Here is a 24,493-nt window from a genome sequence, read left to right as displayed (position 1 = left end):
AAAGATCCCTCGGTCCACAAGCAGAACAGATTCTTGTGTTGGTTTGAAGCAGACTCAGGGTGATTGACTCTGGTGTTTATGTTTTATATGTTTCCTCTCGCTGATCCTCCTCTACTCTGGGAATCCGATACACAAAGCGTCTTAGAAGCTGCATTCATCAACAGAGCTGTCAATCAAATCATTTTACACCTATTTATAGTATCATGTACCTAGAATGAAACTTCTTTAAGAATTAAATATAAAGACAGATACTGTGTATGAAATGCATTTAGATTTTCTAGTTTGACAACATGTCCCATCTGTTGACATGCCAAAGGCGGGTTTATGACCTATACTGCAGCCAGTCAGTGGGGGGAGCTCCAAAGGTACTGGTGAGCTTACATGTCCTCCATCGTTTTTAAACAGTCGATGAAACAAACCAGGAAGATGCCGATTGTAATCTTGCCAATGTCTTTGTCCCTTCAATCAAATACTCGTGTTGAAGTTTTTATAGGAACAAGATGCATTTTACTTGAGTTTGAGACTCAGGATCCTGTAATCATCTTAATCAACATCCTATTAAAAACAAGCAATTCAAATTGTGTCAGCTTTATACCTTTCAGTTTGTGCAATTCTTTACTGTAAAGTGCCCCTTTTTTTCACTGTTGTACCTTTTTTGATATTTGATTTATTTTCTTAAGATTGAGCTGAATTTATGAACACAGGTTTTCACAACCAGACATGAATATTTCAAGTTATTGTTTGAGGACAAGTGTGTGTCTTGCTAATGAAAACTGAATCGCAGCTGTTGTAATAATCGTCTGGCTCTTTTTCCTCAGGTTTTGAAGAACGTCTTCAGAACTTGGTATGTAAATAGTTTGGGTGTTTTTGTCTCTGGGGATATGTGAACGCTGACAGCACACTCGCTTGTCACAAGTTTTTAGCTGTGAATGTCACGGTGCAGTAGAGATCCGCTGTTGAAGCTACAGTAAAGTCCCGCCTTTTTCTCTAACCTGAGCACTCGTTGAATTTACAGTACAATCCTCAGCAGAACAGATTCTTGTGTCCGTTTAAAGCAAAATCTAATATGAATCTTGTGTTAGCTTGTTAACGTTTCTATTCGTTGTTCCTCCTCGTCTGCTAACCCGGTGCACACAGAGTTGCTGGAGCCACATTAGCCAATAGATGCACACACCTCCAACCCCCTCTCCACTCGCATTCGCACGAAGGAGTTATGAATTAGAACGCGCCGTTAAGAGTAAACGGTGGACAAAATCGTCCTTTACTCGACCTGCAATCACCTGTGTCCTATTTGTTGTGTTAGCAAGCTAATGTTAGCACACTTTGGTTAGCTCGTAGCTTTGTATTGCACATAAATTAACACAGAATGGCCGCGATCTAAAGACACTTATTTACGTGACATCCAAACAGGCAGTGAGTGGAGAATGTGATTCTTCTTTTCTCTAGTCCTTGACTCAAACAGCTTTATACCCAAGGCCGTCCCGTCAATGTAAACACGATGTAAACACAGCTCCAACAACTCTACAGCTGGCGGGACTCACGCTTCTGACTCATTGTAGACAGACAGAGAGACATTAACACAGGATGTAGTTGATTTCCGCTGTATATATGTGTAAAATGTCACACAGTCTTCCTTTAAATGAATATTTAGACGATAACACAGTCAATATTCTTAAAGTTTTGTGAAGCAGAAAAACATTGAGATACGAGATAATAGAATTTCAAGACTTTTTTAAATAAATAATCTTGTCCATAACAAGTATATGTAGCATGGTTTAACTTTTCATCATATGCATTTTCAATATGCATCACATTCTTGGTACCTTTAGATTTCATTTTAGATGACTCTTGAAATATGACACTGATAAAAGCTACATATGGATTTGAGATACAAGCATAGAGAACTGCTCACAGTACATGGAAAACATTCTTTTGTCTCTCTAACAAACAAACAAAAGTCCTGCTGAACAAGATATACCCTTTTTTCTTAAATCCAAACACACAGACACAAAAAATATTTTCTCACACTTCAAAGCAAATAATTTTGGAATTCTTTGGTCGAACGTCCAAGTCATCAGACCGAGAAGCTGTCTTTGTTCTTCAACAAGGCACGGATCAAGCAATCAATCAATAATTAAAATCAACCTCTGCTGATATTCAGTACAAAAAAAAAAAAAGTATCAGAGCTGGTCTCAAGGCACTCTCTCTTCTCTGCTGAAGGTGCTATTGTGCTGTGCAATACACCGAGAAGTGGCCTCATGTGGTCTTCACACAGTATCTCCATGAGGTACTTGTGAAAAACGTCCAACTGTCCCAAGTCTTCTAAATATCCGATGTATTATCACGATTGCCATCAGCTCCGTCTTCATGTTTCATGTTGAGCAACGCCTGATCGCCTCACACCCACGTCTCTGGATAACTCCTGGGTCCCTTTGGCTTTCCAAAACGGGTCCCAAACCCTGTGAAATATGCAGAGACACACAAAGTTGTACTACACAATGCTGAGTGTTATACAGTATTGATGCAAGATTGAAGTAGAGGCGCGCCTACCAAATCTGAACAGTGAGGATGAGGCACTATATGATGGAGTTGGAGTTCCAGTTTGAGTGGGCGGTGGGGGAGGGGTAGTTTTAGCTGAGAACATGTGAAAGTTTTTCGCACTTTAGTACAACTTTCGTTTTGAACATCAGTGTTTTTATTGAGCCAAAAAATTTTTTAAAAAAAATGCATAACTCACGTTTTTGTTTGTGTCTGAAAAACTTCAAACTCTAGAGAAAAACGAGAAAAGCAGAGAATAAATGGACGGCTTTTGTGTTTAGTCTTGACACTATTAACTTATTATTGTGTGCAGCGTGTGTGTGTGTTACCCTCGACCGAGTCATGCCCTTCTCATTGCTTTTGTCTGCTTTGTTTCCTGATGCTTCAGTGTTCAGCGAACCTCTGCGGTGCACATCATGCTCCACTTGTGCTGATGAACACAGTAACAGAAAGGAAGTGAAGCTAATAACTACGTTTGAAGGTGACCATTTTCCTCTCATGCATAACACATCAAGGCTCAGTGAGAAATATATTTAATAACCCATGTACTATTGAGTCTTATCTGAAATAGCCACAGCCTTTGTGTAATGCAATCTTTTCTTGAACAGCCGTTCATTTAATAAGAATACTTTTGTGTTACGGTGTAAGAGCACGAGTGAAAGAGGCTACTGTGTTTGTGAAGCCACTTTAATGTCTGAACCAACTCACCACTTCCTGCCTCCGCTCTGACCACAGTGGGTGGAGTGAGCTGCTGAACTGCAGTGAGGGGCTCTGCAATAAAACACACAATGATCAAATCACCCCGACAAACACCTTATCATGTGTATACACCCTGAACAATACAATTAAAAACCTTTACATTTTACCAATCAAATTCTCATTTTCATTCCCTTGTTTGCTAAAGGGTGACTCCCAGTGGTCAGAAGTGGTAGTTTAAATAATGTCTCTTAACTTGCATGGTGTTGTGCAGTTTGTAGTCAACAAACTAAACAACTCAACATTTCAAAATGAGGAGTCTGCAGACAACATTTGGTGAAAACGTCTCGATAAAAAATAATTAAAAAAACAACAACCGAGGATATTCATCTTTTATGTCAGTGTATTTTAATCCTTTATTGGAAATGATCAGGGTAATATTGCAAAAACAAATAAACTTATAGGAACAGCTCTTTGACATTGGAGTGCTTATCTGCAATGACACGTTTTAAGTACATAATGCTGCTCTCTTTTTAAAAGTGAAAATCTATGTTCTTCAAGTTTTCAAGGCCTCAGTCAGAATGGAAAAGCTCGAGCACTTTGCAACAGGCAGGCGCACAAAGAGATGAGCTGACATGTGGATGGTTTGGGTGTTTTGATGGTGTATGTATAACCTTATCTGTAACTGGCAGGTCACGTAAAATGAAAGCAGAAGTGGAAGAAGTTTCCACATATGAGATAAAAGTGCTTACCTTGTTTTGAACTTTTAACTCGAACACTCTGGGGAGGAAATTTAGCAGAAGGAATTTAAATGTTACTGAAATTAATTATGTTTATCCGTGAATGTGAAAGCGGTGAGGGAAGTGAAGCTGCAACAATTAGTCCCTGAAATGATAAATCAATTTAAATAAACTTAAAAGCCAACTATTTTAACAACTGCATTATTATTTCAGTTCAATGTAAGTCTTGTGTTGTCATTTATAATCAAAATGAAAAGTCTTTATGTTTGAGAAAGTTGTTTTGGCTCTGGGAAATTGTTAAATATTTAAAAAAAAATCCATTTAACAGAAGTAATTATTTAATATTATTTATCATCATAATAAAAAAAATGTTTCTTGCAGCTTTAGAGGGGAATAAAATCAAATATCCAACCATGCATGTGTTTTTTGTGTGTGTCAGTTTTCAGGACAGTCCCCTGAAACTAGCAGTTGGAGTGTCGTTACCTTGCTCCTGCTCATGACTGCATCAAGGAACCTCCTGGGCTGAGAGGGGCTACTTCGATCGGATGATGAGCTGACCCTTGCTGAGGGAGGAGTTGTTTCCAAGTGCTGCGGGCTGAGAGCGGTTGTCTCCTGAACTGCTGGAAAATAGCACTGAACTCAAAAGCACTGCAGCGGGAGCTAAATTGTTTTGTCTTTGAAAGTATGGGAATAGGACACTGTCACTCACCGTCTCCTGCGTTAAGGATGAAGGACTCCGGGGTACGGTCAGGAAGGGGAGGAGTCAGGCACTCCTCAGCTGCGTAATCAATAAACAAAAAAAATCACATATTGTATGTATCTGTATGGGCTGTTATCTTGTATATTTGGATACATTTGTAAATGTTTGTGTCCCTTTGGGTTGCTAGTCTCATGGCAAAATAAAAACAAGACTATAATCGATGACATTCGGTACAGCTTACTTTGATGAGGCAGCGAGGGGGGTATGGGGTCCGGAGGTGGGCAGTACGGCTGGAGGTTCATTGGTTTTGATGCAAGATCAGGATGTGTTGCTGGAGCTACTGACGGCAGAAGAATATAGAATTTTTTTTTTCTAAACATATAGTATTACACAATGACATGAAAGTGATATCCAATGTGTATATGTAGATAGGTTGATATAGGCATGTATCAAATTTATTATTCATAACTACAATCCATAAAGGATTCCATTCTGTGCTGACTTAATTATGAAGCCGTGCACTTATATATTTGTTCTACACGTTGTGTTGTGATAAATATCCTACCTGTGAAGGTCATTTTTGCTCTGAGACTCTGCAAGAAAGAAAATCTGTTACAGCACTGTCATATTATTTCTGTTGTCCACAGTGTGATATGAGATTAAAGCAAAGGATCAGTTTGAGTGTAAATAGCAGATTAGTAAAAGAAGCCTTAATCTTATTTAATCTTCAGATTTTAAATTCAAAGCGTGGGTGACATCATGTTTCATAAGCCAGAGGCGACAGTCAAACCAAGGCTTCCTTCAATACGGCCAAAATTTCTGTGAAAATATTTCTCAGCATTCAATGTGTCTTTTTCAGATCTTTACGCAAACTAACTTACAGGAAGTAAAACCTCGCCCAAAGGAAGGGCCTTCTTCTCACCTTACTCCTTATCCAAGATTTGGTTTCACTCTGCTGTGCAGTGGTAGCTTGTTCTGAGTTTCCAGACCATTCTGAAGACACCCCTATCCTGTTCAGGTTTGGCTTTATCTCTAACCTCTGCTCCACAGGAGCTGAAATGAAATGAGAATGATCAATTTAGACTCTTTCTATTAAAGTAAAACCCACTGCTCACAGTGACCTGTAAAATATTACATTACCTTGGTCGATAGCAAGCTCAAACGATTCTGGGGTTCTCTCTGGGAGTGAGGGGACAGGTGAGGGGGGGCTACCTGGAAATATGAACATACATATCATAGTTTGGATTTTGCATACTGTACACTGTCAACATTTAAACATTAGAAAATTCACACCTACTTTGCCAAAATGATTGAATGCATTTAACATAATAATACATTATATTGATATGTAATAATGATAATCGTTGGTTTACATCTAGGATGCCAAGACTTTTTACCATCATGCTACAACGCGTTATTTAAAAGTTTCAGATATTTTCGCCTTTATTTACTCACCTCCTAACTCCCTGACAGCCTGAGCAGCAGCATTGGGTGGAATGATTACCGTTAACCTCTCGCAGGGATCTGGGTGCTCTAGACATAAAAATTAAAACATATAATGTTCATATCCTGTTAGCGAGACTAACTGTAGCTAGAAACTGTGTGTGTTTTCTTCATTGCATGAAATACAACTGGATGATGATGATCAGGAAGACATTCAAACTGTGACCATTATCCTCTGACATCTTGCTCCAGGTGGGAGGCTAAAATTAACGAAAGTCAAGAAGTGGATGAAGGCTAAAGTTTGGTACACAAAATAATAGGAAAGGTGTAAATTATAGCTAGATGCAATGTTAGCTAACTCAAAGTAAGCAAATGTAAAGTAAGCTAACATAATGTTAGCTAGAACTGTACGGTAGATTACTTTCTATTTAACTTGACTTCAGCTAGGACCAAGAGGCAACCTCAGGTGCTGAAAAGAGAAGCCAATGAGGAAGTGCAAAAAACTGTTTTTCTTGAGGCTTGCTGCACAAGCCAAGAAATCCTGTTAGGACCCATGGTGTGTGCCCATTTTTACTCCAATAACAACCGGTTCAAAAATGGTTTTGGTCTCTAGCTCATTTCTTTATTCCTAAAGACTGTGTGGGGGTATTTTTTATGAGTTATGCATAAGTTAGCATAATGAGGGCCATGGCTAGTTTGACCTACAGGTGGGCATTGTAGATGTTTGTCTGGAGGCATGAGGCCTGCATCAGCTCAAGTCAGGTGGATATAGCATTTATTTTATGGCGACCACCTTCATTTGGCTTCAGATCTCCTCTTCAGAAACCAGTGGGTAACATCACACTAACTCAACTTCCATGTTTTTTACAGTCTATAGCTAGGATGCTAGCATTAGCTGTTATCTGGTGGAAGCTAATAGTTTATCAAATATGTTACTGTACTTAAAAAAAATGGCCAGATATAGGCCTATGCTACCAAATTATTTGTAAATAATACAGTATAGGCCTGGTATCAGATGTTGTACTCGACTTACAATGTAGATTAATCATTTAAACAGCATTAGAGTTCCGTGCTATTTACATGACATCAGAGGAAAATGGTCATCATGTGAAATAGGTGAATCAACAAATTCAAGAAATCCAAAATTTTCAAAATAAGCCTCTTATAAGCTAATAATCTAAATTCTACACTTTTTAAAGTAATTTTTTTGAGCCTTTATTGGATAGGACAGCTGAAAACAGACATTATTGGGATATTGGGAGGAGAGAGTCAGGGATGAGGTAGGATTTTAACCCATGGCGGCTGCGGTGAGGACTTCTGCCTTCGTACATTGGTGCGCTCGACACAACCGCTAGGCTACTGGGGCCCCTAAAGTCTACACTTCTATCGATACTGAAAACACCAACCTGTGTCAATGGCCAGTATGTAGGAATCAGGGGTTCGTTGAGGTAGGGGAGGCGGTGCTTCCTCATTTGTATGAACTTCAACAGTACCTACAAAATTTGAATCACTTTATATAAATATCTCCCAAATTAAACACTGCCACTCCCCTACAGATTAAAATACATGACTGTTTACCTGAAGCATGAGACATGAGCTCCATAGTCTGGTCATTAAGACGCAATGAAGGTGTGCTGAGGACAGAGGTGTCTGTCCAATCTTTGGTATGGTCTTTAGAGACCAATGGTGGCTCCTCTGATGAGAGGGAGCTCAGAGCAGTATCAAAGTAGGGGTCCTCAACCATCAGACAAATGGCTTCTGCCACAGCAGGTGAAGTTTGAATGTTTAGTGATGGTATGTCATCACTGTCTTCAAGTGAGGTACTTGGTCTCTCCTGCAGATCCTTGGTTGTGGCGAGAATTTCTGGAAGGTGTTGAAGTAGATCTAATTGCTGCTGGTCCCCCCGTGTATCCTGGGTTCTTAGTGCAATGAGATTTTCTGAATTGGAGGGTAAAAGAGTGTTGTGCTTTGGTAGAATATCCCTTTCTTCATCAAGCTGGAATTGTGGTCGCAAATCCAAATCCTCACTCAGGTCAGAGGGCTCGCTTTCAGTGTCAGGTGTGATCGTGGATGGGACCATAGTCACCTGGGAAGGTGAACAGGAGAGTGAAAGTCATACAAGTTTTTGTTAAATCATTAGATAAATGTACATATAAATGGTTTTTCTTGCAAATGTGGTGTGTGCAATTGTGTCCTAGCCATGACTGTTATTACAAAAGAGTTGTAGTAGCAGACCAAAGATACACTACAGTTGTAAATGCAATATGCTGCATGGTGTCAAAGTTGAGTGTCATTAAGTATCCAACAAAAACATGGAGTCAAAATAAACATAACTATCAAATAGAAATCTAGATTACCAAATAGCTGATTTTGCTGTTTTCATTACTTCTTAAGATTGTGTAAGCATTGCTGGTCACACTTTAATTGATTGCTGCCTCGCTACACACTCAGCAAGAGACATCAACATAGTCCTGCCTTAAGCAAGAGCGCTTTTTGTGTCAATTGAGTCAGAATCAGAGAACTTTGCAGAAGCTCTGCCATCTGCAAATATTACTTTCAGTAGATCACTAGATGGTGAGCTGCAAAGTGCTTTGACACCCACTACATAGTCAGCAATTAGAATGCAGATACAATGTTAGCTGAGGTGCCCCTATCTGTTCTCAAAGCTTTGAGTGCTATGCTAAATTGATTAGTGATATTTTAGTATGAAGCTTAACTCCAGTTACGGAAACTGTGAACTTCTGCTGCCAAAAGATAGACAACAGTGGTGACACCTCAATCCCTACAGCCATTAAAACTTGACCCACGGACGCCTCTGAGTTTGGATGTAAACTGCTAAAAGCTAACTGTTCGATTAGATAACTTTTTAGATGCTTACTAATGCACATAATACCCTAAATTATGTAGTTAGATGGTTAATGTTTGGGTTTCCAGTGGCTTTAACTGTTGGTTAAATTTTGAGTTTAGCTTCAAGTAGAGCTGTAGCCTTATTGATACAACCTACATGGTGCGGTTTTGAATCACCCAGTTGCTATTTGATTATGTTCCACGCAGTTCATGTGACCGCCTTCGATGTCAAAGTCACTGAAACCACAAGAAAGTTTCACAGTTGGTGTTTTCTGCTCTGTTGATGGTGGTGCTTGTCAGTTGGTGTAGTTGGTGGGAGTACTATACATTTCCATTGTCTGTGGGTATATGGCTCACACCCCGGTTTCATGTTTTCAGACAACTTACCTCATTTCTTTGGGTCTGTGCATCCATGGACTCCAGATATCTCTCAAACAGTAACCGGATGGTTCTGTAGACCAGCTCATATTGTTCCTGAGGGTAAACAACAAAAACCTGCTCTGTTAGTCGCCATAGCCAACGGGCATAACGCACAAAACACAAATCATCAAAAGATCCTTGATAGAAGGAGACCGAAATGTGGTTCTGCTCGTTGGAAGATTTGTTACAGTACATTTAATGCTTTGCTAAATCAAAAACAGTTACCTTGGTTTGAACCAGTGAGTGTCTCTGGGTTCTCATGTTTTGAACCAAGTCATAGATATTGAAGTCTGGAGTGATCATCTAAAATCAAGCACACATGTCAATACAGCGTAAACTTAAATTGATTCGTCCTAAAATAGATAATGTGCTGAGAGAACTTGGGCAGGAATATCTGACCTCTTTATTCAGCAGGTTCCAAGTATAATCTATGACACACAGGGCTCCTGTTCTGCCACAGCCGGCACTGAAAATGAGAGATAATTCAACATAATGCTAAGAATGCTAAATGTAATTAAAAGCAAGGGCAGGATGAAAAAAATAATAAGTGAAGCTTTTAATGTCCAGTTTTTATCACACTATCAGACAGGAAATGGCTCTTCCAGCCACAGCAAGAGCTATACCATAAAAAAGTTGTTTTTGACATCATAATAAAGTAAACATTTGAAGTAAAACGTTTTTTTCCCCCAACAGCTGTCTATCAATCAACTTTTATTTGTATAGCGTCAACTCATAACACAACCAACAATGTCCACTGTTGACATAACTCATAATTTGGGTGACTGTCTGTTGTGAAGGCTGCTTTGCCACCGACTCAACATTCCTTCTGTGACACATCCTTCTCGAAATGACACAAGCGTGTCATGGCAGGTTTTTGATAACATTTTGCCACTAAGTTTGAATAGTTGCTTAACTTATACAGCAAAGAAAGTTAGTCATAAAAACATCTACACATTGTCAGGTCACACATATTTAAAAAAAAACGATAAGAAAAATCAGTAGCAAATGTATTTTCTGTACATGGGATAAAGTGTGAATTGTTTTTTTTTTCTTTGTCCTTTTCTGTTGTGTGTTTTGACATGTACGGAACAAATAAAAAAAATGAAATGAAATGAAATTTTAAAGCGCCAGTGATACGTTCTCAGCTGGTTTTGAAACAGACTGAAATCAATAATGATGAATACTAATGCCTTTTTGTGACCTCTGAAAGCAAACAAGACCGTCTTAGTCTAGATGGATCATTTCATACAGTAATTTGTAATGCTTGTAGTCATTGCCACCGGGTAAGTGTCTGCCTTTGTTCAAATTTTCCACTGGAAATACTCACAGTGAGTGATTTGTTTGACTGTTACAAGACAGAAGTAGGAGGTTTGTTTTTTTGTTTTTTTTTTTACAGGAAACACCACATACACATACATGTAAGGACAGGATTACCAAAGAGATATGATGAACTGCTTTGTCCACAATGGGTGCCAAAATCAATACATCAAAAGTTCCTCTTAGGAGCTTTAGTGAACTTCCATTCATCACAACCACCAATAGAAAATTCAACTAAATGTCTTAAAATAATTGGGGTAGTTTACCTTTACATAGCTATCATCTACAGCCCACATATTTGCATGTGATACACATTTATGCGACAAAGAAATATCTAATAGTATTGTTTTGCAATGAGTCACAGAGAGAGAGATAAAAGGCCCAACAAGCCATCTGAGCTGAGTTGAATAGGTATCATTTTCAGTAAAAAAAAGTAGATGTACGTTATGAGCCACAGAATAGATGGAGAAAAAAAGAAAGTCAAAGCCCACATGTAGACTTAAATTTAGAGGGTCTTTAGCCACCCAACCACATGCACTTCCTGTCTCAAAAAAGAGGAGAGGTGCCTTACCCGTAAAGCCTTGGGTGGGGGACATATACATGCCTGCATGCAATACATTCTCATGGTTTTTACAGTAGTAAAAATTATAAGCTTTACTTATTAATTGTAGTAGTTTTAATTATAAGTTTTACTTATATCCTTGAGGTATGCTGTTCTTAAGATCTAGTTTAAAGTGCTTAACATTTATTTAAGAGGTTTTCTGCTTTTATTGACACAAGGTTTCCACTAGTCATGTGCAGGCTGTTCCACAAATTTAAGTTCTTGAAAAGAAACTACCGCCTTTTTGTAATTGTTATAAATAAAGAGATTTACCGGTATAATGAGTGATTAACCATTGAAGAAGAATAACAGATTCTGTAGATAATGGGAGCAGTGAAAACAGGCTGCTGTGATTGTGACTTATTTTTGTTTTTTTAAGAGATTTGGCAGCTGCAGTCAGTTCACTTATTACTTCGGCAAGTTCAGAAAAGAGACCACTGCAAGAGTCGTGATTGCAAAAGATGTCCTTTTGCAGGGAATGATTTGGTTGGCTTTTGCCAGATTTCTAAGGTTGAAAAACATAGCCTTTGTGCCTTTTCACACAGTTATTTCTCAATAAATAACTCTTGGGCAAAGATTTATTTACTCAAAAGCCTGTCTTCCTTGATTCAGCCCCAAAAACTTTTGTTGTCACATTTTCTAATCTTTCTTCAAATAGATAATATGTTGTCAAAATTGTTGAACAGATAAATACAACTGTATGTCATGTGCATAAATCTACACACTATGTTTATGCATAGTTTGGACAAGTAGAAGCATTTGCAGATAAAAAAGTGGACCAAGTATGGAGCCTTGTGGAACACCATATATAATGTGGTGTGTATTTAAATGTGTTTACCAACGTTGACAAAATATAAATTCAACCCGAGTTAGTTCCACAAGAGTTGAATTTGCCACTTACAGCTTTTACAATCTAATAGTACAGTGGGATTAATTGTAACTTCCAAGACAGAAGCATCATCCACATTTGCACTTTCTGTCAGGATGTTTAAAATCATTCCAAAGGCGTTTTCTATGCTATGACCAGTCCGGTTTTCCCAAATGATATTTGTCAGTAATATAATGGTTACTAAGAAAAGTATTGAATCGTTTATATGCCGTTAACGGCCTAAAATGCTTCATAATGGATTAATTGATTACAATAGTTTTTCTTTAAGAGATTTATGTAAAGTTTAGTCCCATAAGGAAGCCTGACCTGCAGTGGATGCAGATGGGGACATCATCATGTGGTTGCTCTGTACGCATCTCATACAACATGTCCAGGATGGGAGGGATGGAGTCCGGTACGCCGTGATCGGGCCAGTTGACGTAGTGCAGCTGTTTCAAAGTTCGGCTAGACTGCAGAAAATTATATGTCAATACAACATTTCTGAAGTATGTTTAAAATGACCACAATAGTTTTATGTTTTCAAAAGATGGCCCTGGTCTTTGCCTCAAATAAAAACATGTTCGATGAAAATCTCTGGCTTGTCTAAGCAGAATTACACCCTCAGTTGTCTGCACAGTCAGGGTATAAACACTACTTACATTGCAATGAGTCAGCCGTAATGTCCTTGTCAGATAATCTCCTTTAGGTTCCTCAGAATCCTGTAAAAAAAAAAGTGGTAAACTATTATTTATGTTTACTGTTGAAGGCAATATGTAGTGAGTTTTATTAGTTTTGCTTTAATAGAAGTATGAAAAAGGACTGTTTCAGACAGGTGCAGAGTGAAGAAAGGTGGATGTTGTGTTAGCCTATGTCAGTTCAAGAAACTTGTCAAAGTACAAAGTGTGATAATGGTAATGAAAATACTCACACAGTAAACTGTAAAGGGTTCACACACGAACGGCTGCTCTTGTTTCTCTGGCCAGTACCGCTCACACTTTTTCTACAGAAACATTAAAAGGCATAACATAAAATCCTCACATAAGGACTTTGTGTTAGTGAAGGTAAACAGATAAACAGGGAAGTGCAGGGATGATGAGGAACACAGTTTTTAGCCGCTGAGAAAAGAAGTGAAAATGTAGGAAAAACGGTGTTACCTTTCCCATCTCAAATTCTCGACAGGCCATCACTACAACCTAGTGCCAGATAATAAACAACATAGAAATGAAGATATTTTAACAGGTGGCAAGGGAGGTCAAAGATCACTTCATGTAGCAAGACAGCTCCTTCGATGTTTCTACACCATCAAAGCATTTTGTGTTACCTTTGTCTTGTACTCCCAAAGCATCCTCAGGAAGTCCAGGACTGAGTGAGGCAGGGGGCCCTGAGTCGCGATGTAGGCCCTAGAGCCAGACACTCCCTGAAGATAGAGCACAGCTTAGAGTCAAGAGTACGAGGATTTAAGTTAAATTTACATCACCCACATTAGTCACACGAAGGTACAAAAAACAGCAAATGCAGTACATTTCTGAAAACTTATTGTTGTCATTTACCTTGATGAAACTGGCGTTGATGTAGTCGGTGTCATTTTTAGATGTTGAGAGAGTGAGCTTCACTCTGGTGTGGTCAACTAACATGAAAAGAATAAGAAGCAGTCATACGGATGTTGCTCAACTCAGCACTCATTATACATTTTATACCCACAAAACAAGGGGGGGGAACCAGGACCTCCAAACATTCAAATGTAAAAATGAGGAAGGAAATACTTTCCCTTTATATGACAATGGTCAATCGTTTAAAAAGCCAACATGTTTTGACCGTAGCGGCCTTCATCACAGCTTGCGTGTGCCTGATTTCCCCCTTTTTTCCAAGAACACCCTGCACTTCTTTATTTTTTTTTTAACTACTTTGACCATAATGAACAACCAGTCATCCCCCTTTTCAAACATATGTTACCTTTTGAAAACCTTGTGGCATCAACATTAAAATACAATTTAACATATGACAGTATTTGTACTTTTTTCTTGATATATTCCCATTTTAAAAAGTAATAAAAATTAAAATGAAATATCTCAACAAAAATAACAATTGGATCTCTTATTTGACCTGTAAACATTATTCCTTACAATATACCCTGATTCTTAACCCAATATTCCTTTGCAGGTCATTATTAATTAAATTAATCTCTGCATAAACTTCTTCAAATAGTATCATGGTCACGCAGCCCATGCACAATGTAAGCCCAAGATCCTTTGATCTGTCTCGCAGTTTCTGTGTAACATGTTAACTGTCTCAACTCCCCTGATGCAGAATCACACCTTTCATCGTTTGCAGAAGTCTAAAAGCACAACAGTTATTTTTCACAAATCTATGATTAAAAAAAGCTTACAGGGAACGATGTCCTTGTATCGGTTCTTCTTGATGTTTTCCTGCTTTTCGGCAGTCTTTGTGGGGTAGGTCCTGTCTGTGCGATACTTCGTCGACTGGCTTTTCAACCTCTGAAAAACATGAAAGACATTTAATGACACTGTGTAGCATTGAGTTACAGTATTTTACTTTAAGTCATGTGAATGTCGCAAAGCCACCAGTTTCTTTAGTTTGCTTTGAAAAGTGAATAGGTTTTCTACTCCACACTGATAACCATCCTAGGAACGCACCCAGGCTTGGCACACTCCTGACAACAGACACCCACCCTCCATCACCATCCTCCCCACACCCCAGGGAGGGCTTCCACCCTGGGCCTGGCCCTGGCCATCACCACCTTCCGGTCACCCACCTCGAGGGACCTTGCGCACCTCCCCGATCATGCAGGCCCACAAATGTTGTTATATCGTCAGTTTTGTGGCATGTTTTTCTGCGTTCAGGTCATGGATAACTCAGTTGTAATTGAAGTCCTAATACCGGGGTTGAAGATGACCTATGATAGGTAATAAGCAACTTTTTCGGTACATTTATGGGAGGCTTCTTTGGTGTTTAAGATGTTTAGTTTGGAGAGAAAAGGGGGCAAAAGATTTGACAAATGAATGTAACCTATTGCAACGTTGGTCAAACAGGCTGAGTTCTTATGATTCAACCCCAGATGACTAGAATCTATGACTCACTTCACCAGAAACTGTCACGATGGCATAAAAAAAACGAAAGGATTTCCATGTAGAATTTACTGCGTGGAGGGTTTGACTCTTCAGATTGAAGACATGGGCACGTCCATGCTTCACAGGATTTTTCTTCAGACACTGGTCTTTTTGTTCAGAGGCCAGCTCTCCTCAGAACCAGTGTGCTGAAGGCCTTGCAGACCATCTGCACTGTCACACCACAGTGTGCTTTTTGTTCACACAGGAAGTGATGCAACGGACCCCTTCCTCTAGAGTGGTCTGCGTGAAAGCTGCATGACAGCAGAAAGGACAGCATGTGAAGCACACAGTGCTGCCCTGAGGCATGGCATGTCACTCATTGCCATGGCAGCAGGCCACAGATGATGTCACCTCAGGGTTCAAGAGTTTTTTTTTTGTGTGCATATACATGAGTTTGTGTGTGGATGTACATTATGATACGGTATGAAAAAAGAGCGGATGAATGATAAGTGAAAATGGATTGAAGACGTGAACAATGCCTGCTACTTGTTACATGAATACATTTGCCTAGTGGTCTTCCTTGTTCGGGCGCTTTCAGTGACAAACATCAGCGCAAAGAGGAAGCTCAAAAGTGGCATTGAAGCCGTTTAACAATATACCACCATGTTACTTCCCTGAATCTGACGCCTTTTTTACAACAAAAATCTGAGAGTCTTTGTCATAGTGATTACCACCAGTTCACTGAGAACAAACAAACACAGATATCTTGTCTAATGATGTTAAAATGAAAGCCCTCTTCCATAACAAACCTCACAAAAAAAAGCCAACTAAAAACTTGACTCACCGTAAACTCCCCGACTATGCCATACGGTGCCTCCCTGTCCAAAGCCTCCTGTCTCTCCAGTTGGGCCAGGAAGCTCCTCAATATCCCGGCTTGATGCCCCATGGCTGGCTGTACTCTTCCAGAGGTGGGACACCTTCCAGAGGCATGTCAGGACACAGAGGTCCTCGTCCCGGGGTCATGGATCAGAGTTAGGCCGAGGCTTTTGGTGTAAGGGTGGTGGCACTCCTGTCGCTGCTGCTACAGACACAGAGAGCACTTCTCTAATGCAACTGTCACATCCAGGAACTATTGTGGAGGAACGTGTGAACTGTCTTAGAGGAAGCAAGAGTAAGCTAACAGGTTCTGTGGTCAGATTAGAAATGTTGCCACGCCCCCATGGGTGTCTCTCACAGGGTCCTAAAGTCACCCAATTTGATTATGTGAAGGGTGTCACAGAGAGGGAATGAGAGGGAAACACCCACAAATAGAGTGGGACACACAGAAACAGAGGCAACACACAGCTGTTCCTACCTCAAATCAGAGCGCAGTGCAAGACGTCTAGCCTGTTGGACAACATTCAGGACGCGCAAGAGGAGTGGAGGAGGGATCATGTGGGGAGGGATGGAGGCAGAAGGAGTGGTGAAGACACAGGGTGTCTGGGAATCCTGAAAATCCTGATGTTCTGAAGCCGACACAGCAGGAACCAACTAAACTGTCAGGGGTCTCTCTTTATTACTGACTTGATGCCCACAAAACAAGTCCCAAATCCTGTTTTGATTCACTGAAGACAACAGAATGGAGTGATTGTTTCAATTGAACACCTATACATGTTGGCCATGTTTGTTTCTAGAGCTCAAAAGAAACATCAGGATGGTTTATTTCTTTCTATTTCTACAATCTATGTCGACTTTAATTTGCATATTTTCCCTGATACTGTAAGGTACTTGTTCCTTGTTTTGTGCTGGGCTTATTTTTCAAGTAAGCACACAATAATCAAATCAACTCAGTCACTCTTCAGAACTTAAAGTTCCATACTAACTGTGATGTGTTTCTTGAAGAAGCTGTTTAAGCTCTAAATCCGTAGAGTTTAAAAAAGCAACGGGAAACTTTGAGGGAAACATACAGGAGTTCCTTTTTTTTAAAGATAGTAGGCAGATGTTTGTAAGGGCATGGAAAAAGATCATAGATCATACACTGTACATGAAAGAAGACCCCACATTGCAATTAAATGATCTAAAATAAACAACATTACTTTTGTGACGATAAGGGAAACACACTAAGAGCAGGCTGTGCTGGAGGCGGCTTATTTTCCTTTAGTTACATCAGAAGAAAGTTACTTCATGTCGTCAGATCGGCCAAAACTATAATGCCTTAAAACCTGCATTCAGCTGATCTTGAACACTTCATCGGTACAATGCTGACCCCTAGTGGCTTCGTTGTAAATGAACACAAGTTGCCACTCTGATATTTAAAGATATAATTTACGTATCTGTTTGTGGGATTTATTGTCAGCGTTATCATCCAATAGAATCAAGTGTGTTACTACAAATAGATAAACATTTAAGTGACCAGGTGGAAGGATGTTCTCCTCGTCCCAAAGAAGGGACTACAGGTCAAATAAGGCCTGTTGATATATAACACTTATAGTCATTTCCCCCGGATATATGAGGCTCAAGCTTCTTTAACACACAGACAATAAGGGGGGCTTCACATGCAGACTGTGGTTACATGACACACTTTAGCATTGCTTTAACCAACAATGCACTGACAGGAAGTCACAACCGCCTCAGTCCACCTCCTGTGCTTCAATGTAAGGTTTGAAAGATGGTTATTGGCGTCAAAATGAAGACACTGTGTCTGATTCTGCTCTTTCACGGTGAGTCGACTGTAAATCTCTTTAAAATTGATCACAAGATTTTTGAAAAGGGGGCACAGGTTTTTTGTTTTTTAAAAGCAAGAAAGTAAGTTTAGAAGTTAATTGAAATCTCTTCTTTTGGATTGTTTTTTTTTTAATACGACCACTGTTGATAGCAGCTGTCTACACTTATTCTTCACTTGGATGTGACTGAACCTTTGATTAATTTGTTATAGACTCGTGAAAGATTTCAGATTTGGGAAAAAAGGTTAATTGACTGAATGTTTTGTGTCATACAAAGAAAACTTTCACGTTTTCACTTTCATTTCTTACAAAGTGTTTTTTGTTGCTTAAAGTTTAAACCTAAATACAAACTTAAAAAACAACTTTCCAAGATCTTTTTTTTTTTTTTTTTTTTTTTGCATACAGTTTACTCATTGAAGTTTTAAATGTTTGTGCACAGTCAAATTGAAAGTTGAAAATAATGCTGATGAAGCTGAAAAACAGGAGCACTTTTTCCGTTTTCCTGTGGCTCTGAGCATTTCTCATCTTCTCATCGTTCTGATCGGCCCTTGTCTTTCAGGCAGCCTGCAGCTCCAGTGTAACAAACAGCAGATCACAGCTCACATTGGAGGGGATTTAATTATTTCCTGCAAGTACGATACAAACCCTTACTTGTTAAGTAAAAAGTACTGGTGCCGCGGGGAGTCCAGAGGAACCTGTGAGATTCTGCTGGATTCAGAAGGCCGGGCTAAAACAGAACGCACACACAGGTCTCTCATTGTGGATGCTGGAAAAAGAGGGCTGTTTGTGAAAGTCACAAAACTCCAATTTGACGACGCTGGAGTGTACTGGGTTGGGATTGACAAAATGAATGCTGACATCATGTTTTCAGTTAAAGTGGTTGTCACTGAAGGTAAGTAGGAAGCAAGAGAAAATAGATAATGACACTTTCAGGAACATCTGTGGACTGCATTTTGAACATTTGTTCCTCTGAAGTTAAACCTTTTTCATTTCTTTGCCAGTTCCCGTCTCTAAACCCAGACTTTGGCCCCTGAGCTCTCTGGCGAACAGGCCTACATGTTGGGGCCAGCCGGTGACGGTGCGCTGTGGTTGCGAACAGGGCACCGCCATCCGCTACACTTGGTTCCACAAGAAGGCCTTGCTTCAGCTCTCACAGGACTTACGGCTGCACTGTGGCTCAGTGAAAAAGGACAGCGGTGACTATTACTGTATCGCCAGCAATGAGGTCAGCAGTCAAAGAAGTGAGGGCCTCTCTGCGCAGGTCGTCGTGCCTGCAGACAGCGACTGCATCTATGTCATTAACATGCAAGGTAACAACAGAACTCCTTTTTAACTCTTTTTTTTTTTACAATTACAATGTTTTATCTTTACCTATAAAAAAAAGTGTCATAACAAAATGCGAGGGGTGTGGCTTTTTTTAGGGAGCACAGAGAAATGACCAACCCTGCCTTTAATTGCACTATGAACATACAACATTTTAAATCTGTTGCTCTTAGTCCTGGGCAGCCTCCGAGAGACGGACGGTCAGAGCTGGCCAAGCTTTCCTCACAATTCGTCTATTCCCGATATATCTGACGTGGAAAGCTGCGGTGCGCCAGTTGTTTTACTTCCTGTGCTTTCTGAAATCATATTGTATGATAAGTGTGGTTATGTCATGAAACGTAAAGCTTTTAAAACCGTCATTGTAGCTGCAGGAAGCTTTAGACAACAAAAGTGAATAGATGTTTTTTCTAAAGTAAGGAGTTAAAAAAAAAAAAAAAGACCTTAGTGTATCCCATGATCCCCCTCGGCCCAGACCAGGATGCATTCATGTGGCAGCAGATCGTTCCATCCCAATGAAGTCTAAAAAGTCTTCCAACCAACAGCTACAACTAAAACAGTTTGAGCTGAATCTTCCAATTCAACCCAATGTTACAAATTTCATTCGCGTCACAGATAACCCATCTAGTTTGTCTCCTGATATACACGGTAAAAGACTTTTTGGAATCGTGACCTGAAGGATCTGTGAGAGAAGGAGTTTGTTACAGCTGACCAGGAGGAATAGAATAATGAAAAGCGAATTGAAGTCAACAGGACGTTAAAGGCTTTATATGCAATTTTTTGATCCAGCAGATGTTGCCCTTGAGCACCAGCATGAAACCAAAACGACTCGCGCTGCATTGTTGTGTTAGCATGCTAATGCTAGCAATCTTTATTATGCTCGTATCTTCACACTTCATGTAAATTTACCTGAAATGAGCGTGATCTAGAAACACAGTTAAGCAGTGAGTACAGTATGTTATTCTTCTTTTCTCTAGTCCCTCAATTAAACAACTTTTATACGTGAGGGGAGGAGTCAGCCGGCCGTCCGGGCGATGTAAACAAAGTGAAGATAGGACTCTGAAAACTCTGAAAACATCACAGACAGTGGGACTCGGGTGTTACACCCATTGTAAACAGTCATGACTCACAGAGTTATTTTCAGAGGATATACTTGATTTATATTATATTTAAGTGTGAAAAATCACATAGAAAGACTTTAAGCCACAGAAATAGAATCATTTTAACACTTGTGTCATTTGTGGCTCTGTCAACTTCCTTTTTCAAAGATTCATTTTTGGGACTTTTTGTGTCTTTATTGGAGAGATTGGACAGTTGATAGAGAGAGAGAGAGAGAGAGAGAGAGAGTGGTGAAAATCATGTGGGAAGGTAGACACAGGTCGGATTTGAACCTCGGCCACCCGCTTGGAGGACTACAGCTTGTTTTTTTTTTTCTTGAAGTATATTTTGAAGTGTTTCCTTGTTTTGTGCAATGACTCCTGCCCGAACCTGACAGCTCAGACCGATCAGTCATGAAGGTCTATAACAGACACAAAAGTCCACACAACCTTTCACCCAATATATTAGCAATGTCTGTTTTTTTAAAGATATTTTTTGGGCAGGTTTGCCTTCGTTAGAAAGGACAGCTGAGGAGAGAGAGGGAGGAGGGAGTGGGGGATGACATGCAGCAAAGGGCCTTAAATGTGGACTTTGGCGACTCCTAGTGGTCATTTTAGAGTAGACAGCACAATAAATAAGCAGCATCTCTGTCCACAGTCTTTCTCACGGATTGGACCCAGGACACTCTGCACCAGTATCCAATGGGATTTTTCACAATAGATACAAATACTGCAAAGAAGCTTTAATGAAGACTTTATAAAACATTTTAAGCTTTGGCCGTCTGATCTGAGGCCTTTGGGTGATCGACACTGCACGAGATGTTTAACGTCTTTGTCCATTCAACAGGCCAACCTGTTTACGACTGTGCAGACAGAATGACAACGACCACCATCTCAACCACAACTCCAGCCCCAACTCCAACCACAAATCCACCTTCGACTCCATCCTCGACTCCATTATTGACCTCCTCCACCTGCCAACCTATCAGAAACCAGTCTTTACCTTTCAGTCAGACTGAACAAATGTGGTTTCTCTGCAGGTTAGGCTAAACTATTTTACTTTTCTCCTTACTCTAATGAAAGCATAACATTAGAGTTTAACTGACAGTAATCCTTTAAAATGTCTTCAAATGGCTCCATAATTGATGACTTCTAAATCAAGTCTCTCTTTTTCAGGGCACGCATGGGTTTTCCATTGTGGTATACTCTGCTGCGTTGGATTATTTTTGCATCCTTACTGGTATTTCTGCACATATTTCATGTGTGTATAACATCGAGACAAACAAATGCCAAGAGGAAGAGGCGGGTACGTATCAAACATTTGGCTCAGTGACCTTTATCACAGCAGTGGTGTTTCTTTGGAAGTCATATCAGCTCGGGAGGCCTCGGTTTCCCGGTGTCACAAGGTTCTTTGATAACACTTGATTACCTGATTACCTGTGAGGAGTCATGGTCATTATATACGACAGCATGTTCAACAGAATGTCTCAATGCTACATCGATGTTTTCTGCATTACCAACAATTATATAAAGAGGTCATTTAAGGCACTTTCCATTTAGTGTATTTTAACAGGTGTAAAAAGTGGAATGAGCTGCCACCCATATCGTGGCTCAAATAATACTATATGTTTGATTCTATAAGCTGTTTTTTTTTCTATATAAACATATGAATTAACTCGTCTTCTTGGAACATGTACAGTAATAGAAGGGAATAATAACCATGACTAATGTTTAAAGTGGAAATGAGGCATCCCTCTGTGATGCTCTGTTGGCATTTCCCGAAGTGTTAGTCAAGCAAACACTCTTTGTATTTTCTATTCTTTTATTTTATTTCATTTTACCCCCAAACAAGAATGACAGCGTAGACAACAAGATAATGTTAATAACAGTAACATATCTGTTTTTTTAAAAGTCTCCTATCCCAAGCACAGCGTACAGACATATCCGGATGTAATTACATCCTTGTTCTAGTTTTTATTGGTACATTCTTGAGTTCTCTGTGTGTCTTCAGTGTTTCCTGATTACTGAGTTCTTGTGTTTCTTCCTGCCTCTCCGTGTGTGCCCTCATTGTCTTCACCTCTTGTTATCAGTCTATGTCAGATTTTAAAACTGTCCGTCGTCAACCTTCCTGTGCTCCAGTATTTGAGATGAGTAAAATAAAGGATTAAAAACAAAAAAAAAAAAAAGAATTTCTGACCTGATGGAAGCACGTCAAACTGGGAGTGCAGAGGGGTTTCAGATTTTCAGTGGTATAATATGAACTTTTTTGCCGCAGTCATAGCCAGTAGAATATGTTCCTTTTTCATGGCCGTCAAATGTGTTGAGCATCGCCCAAATCGGCAATGCAAGGATCTTTAAGAAAATATTTTAGATAGTTGGTCAATTATAAAATTCCAATAAATATTCAGTCTTTCACATTTCCGAAACGTATGCATGATATCATCTGTTTAATTGTTGCACCTAGGTCAGCAGGAAGATGTCTCATGGCTGAATTGAAGAAGCCTGTGTGGAGTGTAATATATGAAAGATGTTACATTGGATAAATCTGTGTTTTGTATTAGTTCAGTGGGGACTGCCATTCGTGCATTGTATTCATACTGAATGTTTTTTCCCGCATTTTGTCTTAAGTTGGACCATCCTATCACCTGTCTGTTCATTATTTAGTGTGTATCATTTAGATATGAGGCCCTTCTGGGTTTTGGTGTTAAACATTTTCTCTTATACTGTAAACAGCTCATGCAATTCAACATTATGAAACAGGAGGGCGTTTTTCTAGCTGGAAAAGACAAACCCACAGATCCCCACCGCAGATCAACAATCTCCATCATGTTCAAACCTACAAACTGAAAAGGAAGTAATGTAGAGTCTGAGAGTGTGGAATATTTCATGAGTGATGCAGGGCCATGTGAGGGACACAGCAAGGATCAGTGCCTACAGAACTGTAAATACCCCACCTTTATTTTAGGAAACTTATCGCTCAACACAAACAGTGACTCAATGGTGACGTGTTTTATGCCATGGAAATATGTAGTCAAGTTTAGTATGATAAATAAAATCCAGGGTTGGAGAGGGTAATACAGAATTAAATATCTGTAAGTAACAACCCTCTCTCATCACAAGAAGTGATTTGATAAAATTCTTGGGTTTCTAAATAAGCTGTAAACATTGTTGTCAGTACACTTATATGAACTGTTGGTCTTTCTGTCTCTTATCTTACTCACGTCCCTCATGATGATATACATGGTAGTTATGTCTAATATGTTTGTATTGATGTCTTCTTTATACTGTTTTTATTTTGTGTATTGCCTGAATGGCGACTGCTGCAAAGATTTGTCCAAACCAGTCCTTAAACCTCTGGAGTACTGAAACTGAGCAGAGATTTCAGTGGTCTGAATTATTGTATTGTATTGAATTATTTGTCGTCAGTTCCTATCGGATAAAAATGAATGGATCTATAATGTGTGTGGGATATGTTACTCCCACTTTTGTTATGCTCATATGTAAACTGAGTGATATCATCACAAATTTCTAACAATTAAATATTTGACCAGAAGAAAACAACAAGAAGTCCAGTATCAAACTCATCTTATTTTATTTTTTTAGGCCTTCAAAGTGAAATGACAGCGGATCGAATAGCTGTTACGGCTGGTATGACTGTTTCAGGGCGTCTTTGTATGTTATTGAAGGAAAGGGCAGAAACACGATGATCATTTGTTTTATGCACCCTTGAACTCGTTGCTCAGGAGGAAGTGTTTCATTTCCTCTCATTCACGCTGCCAGGGTTGGGCACATTACATCACACACTATAAATGCTTTGACTGATAGTCTATATTGTTACCATTGAAATGAAGGTAATTTGCAATCAGAGGACACGTCATTTTTTTGTCTAACCTTTATTCAACCGGTTTATTAACCCACTGAGGTCAAGATCTCATTCATAAGGGTGACCTAGCCAAGAGATCAGCAGCACGCGTCAAAATAAATGATTAAAGGGAGGAGATCAAAGTTGTTAAATATAAGTTCTAGTATTAACAATCACCTTAGGAAAGCCATCTTTAAATCTTCTGATTGTCCATTCAGGTTTGTTGATGATGTTTGGTTTAAGTGATCTGTACTGATAAGGACCCAAAAGGCTT

The 24,493-nt window shown here is 39.5% G+C and overlaps 2 protein-coding genes across 6 annotated transcripts; one reads left to right on the top strand and one right to left on the bottom strand.

Annotated features, from left to right (window-relative positions):
- Positions 1-1,587: 1,587 nt before the first annotated feature.
- Positions 1,588-16,406, bottom strand: ptpn22 (protein tyrosine phosphatase non-receptor type 22). 5 transcript variants are annotated; one of them, XM_061057961.1, is made up of 26 exons: positions 16,083-16,406; positions 14,557-14,665; positions 13,721-13,797; positions 13,492-13,587; positions 13,325-13,363; positions 13,099-13,170; positions 12,830-12,889; positions 12,498-12,640; positions 9,784-9,850; positions 9,610-9,687; positions 9,352-9,438; positions 7,696-8,203; positions 7,524-7,610; positions 6,130-6,207; positions 5,815-5,886; positions 5,597-5,727; positions 5,240-5,267; positions 4,916-5,014; positions 4,684-4,752; positions 4,458-4,594; positions 3,987-4,014; positions 3,247-3,309; positions 2,868-2,968; positions 2,738-2,768; positions 2,551-2,634; positions 1,588-2,459 (listed from the first exon to the last, which is right to left on the bottom strand). In XM_061057961.1, exons 1-26 carry the CDS (start codon positions 16,182-16,184, stop codon positions 2,398-2,400), a joined length of 2,508 nt encoding a protein of 835 aa, XP_060913944.1. In that variant the 5' UTR covers positions 16,185-16,406; the 3' UTR covers positions 1,588-2,397. The 5 variants fall into 5 exon arrangements, with proteins under 5 accessions (XP_060913944.1, XP_060913946.1, XP_060913945.1 ...); XM_061057963.1 differs by having other exon boundaries at positions 4,916-5,011; XM_061057962.1 differs by having other exon boundaries at positions 4,458-4,591; positions 16,083-16,405.
- A 1,402-nt stretch (positions 16,407-17,808) lies between these two features.
- On the top strand, positions 17,809-22,472 carry LOC132990028 (uncharacterized). Its single transcript, XM_061058046.1, has 5 exons — positions 17,809-17,937; positions 18,500-18,832; positions 18,942-19,250; positions 21,205-21,397; positions 21,534-22,472. The coding sequence occupies exons 1-5, from the start codon at positions 17,886-17,888 to the stop codon at positions 21,688-21,690; spliced, it is 1,044 nt and encodes a 347-aa protein (XP_060914029.1). The 5' UTR covers positions 17,809-17,885; the 3' UTR covers positions 21,691-22,472.
- Positions 22,473-24,493: the final 2,021 nt, after the last annotated feature.

This window comes from Labrus mixtus, chromosome 15, assembly GCF_963584025.1.
Source record: "Labrus mixtus chromosome 15, fLabMix1.1, whole genome shotgun sequence".
NCBI lineage: Eukaryota > Metazoa > Chordata > Actinopteri > Labriformes > Labridae > Labrus > Labrus mixtus.
Note: the sequence above shows the minus strand (reverse complement) of the source record. Positions and strands in the feature narration are given on the sequence as shown.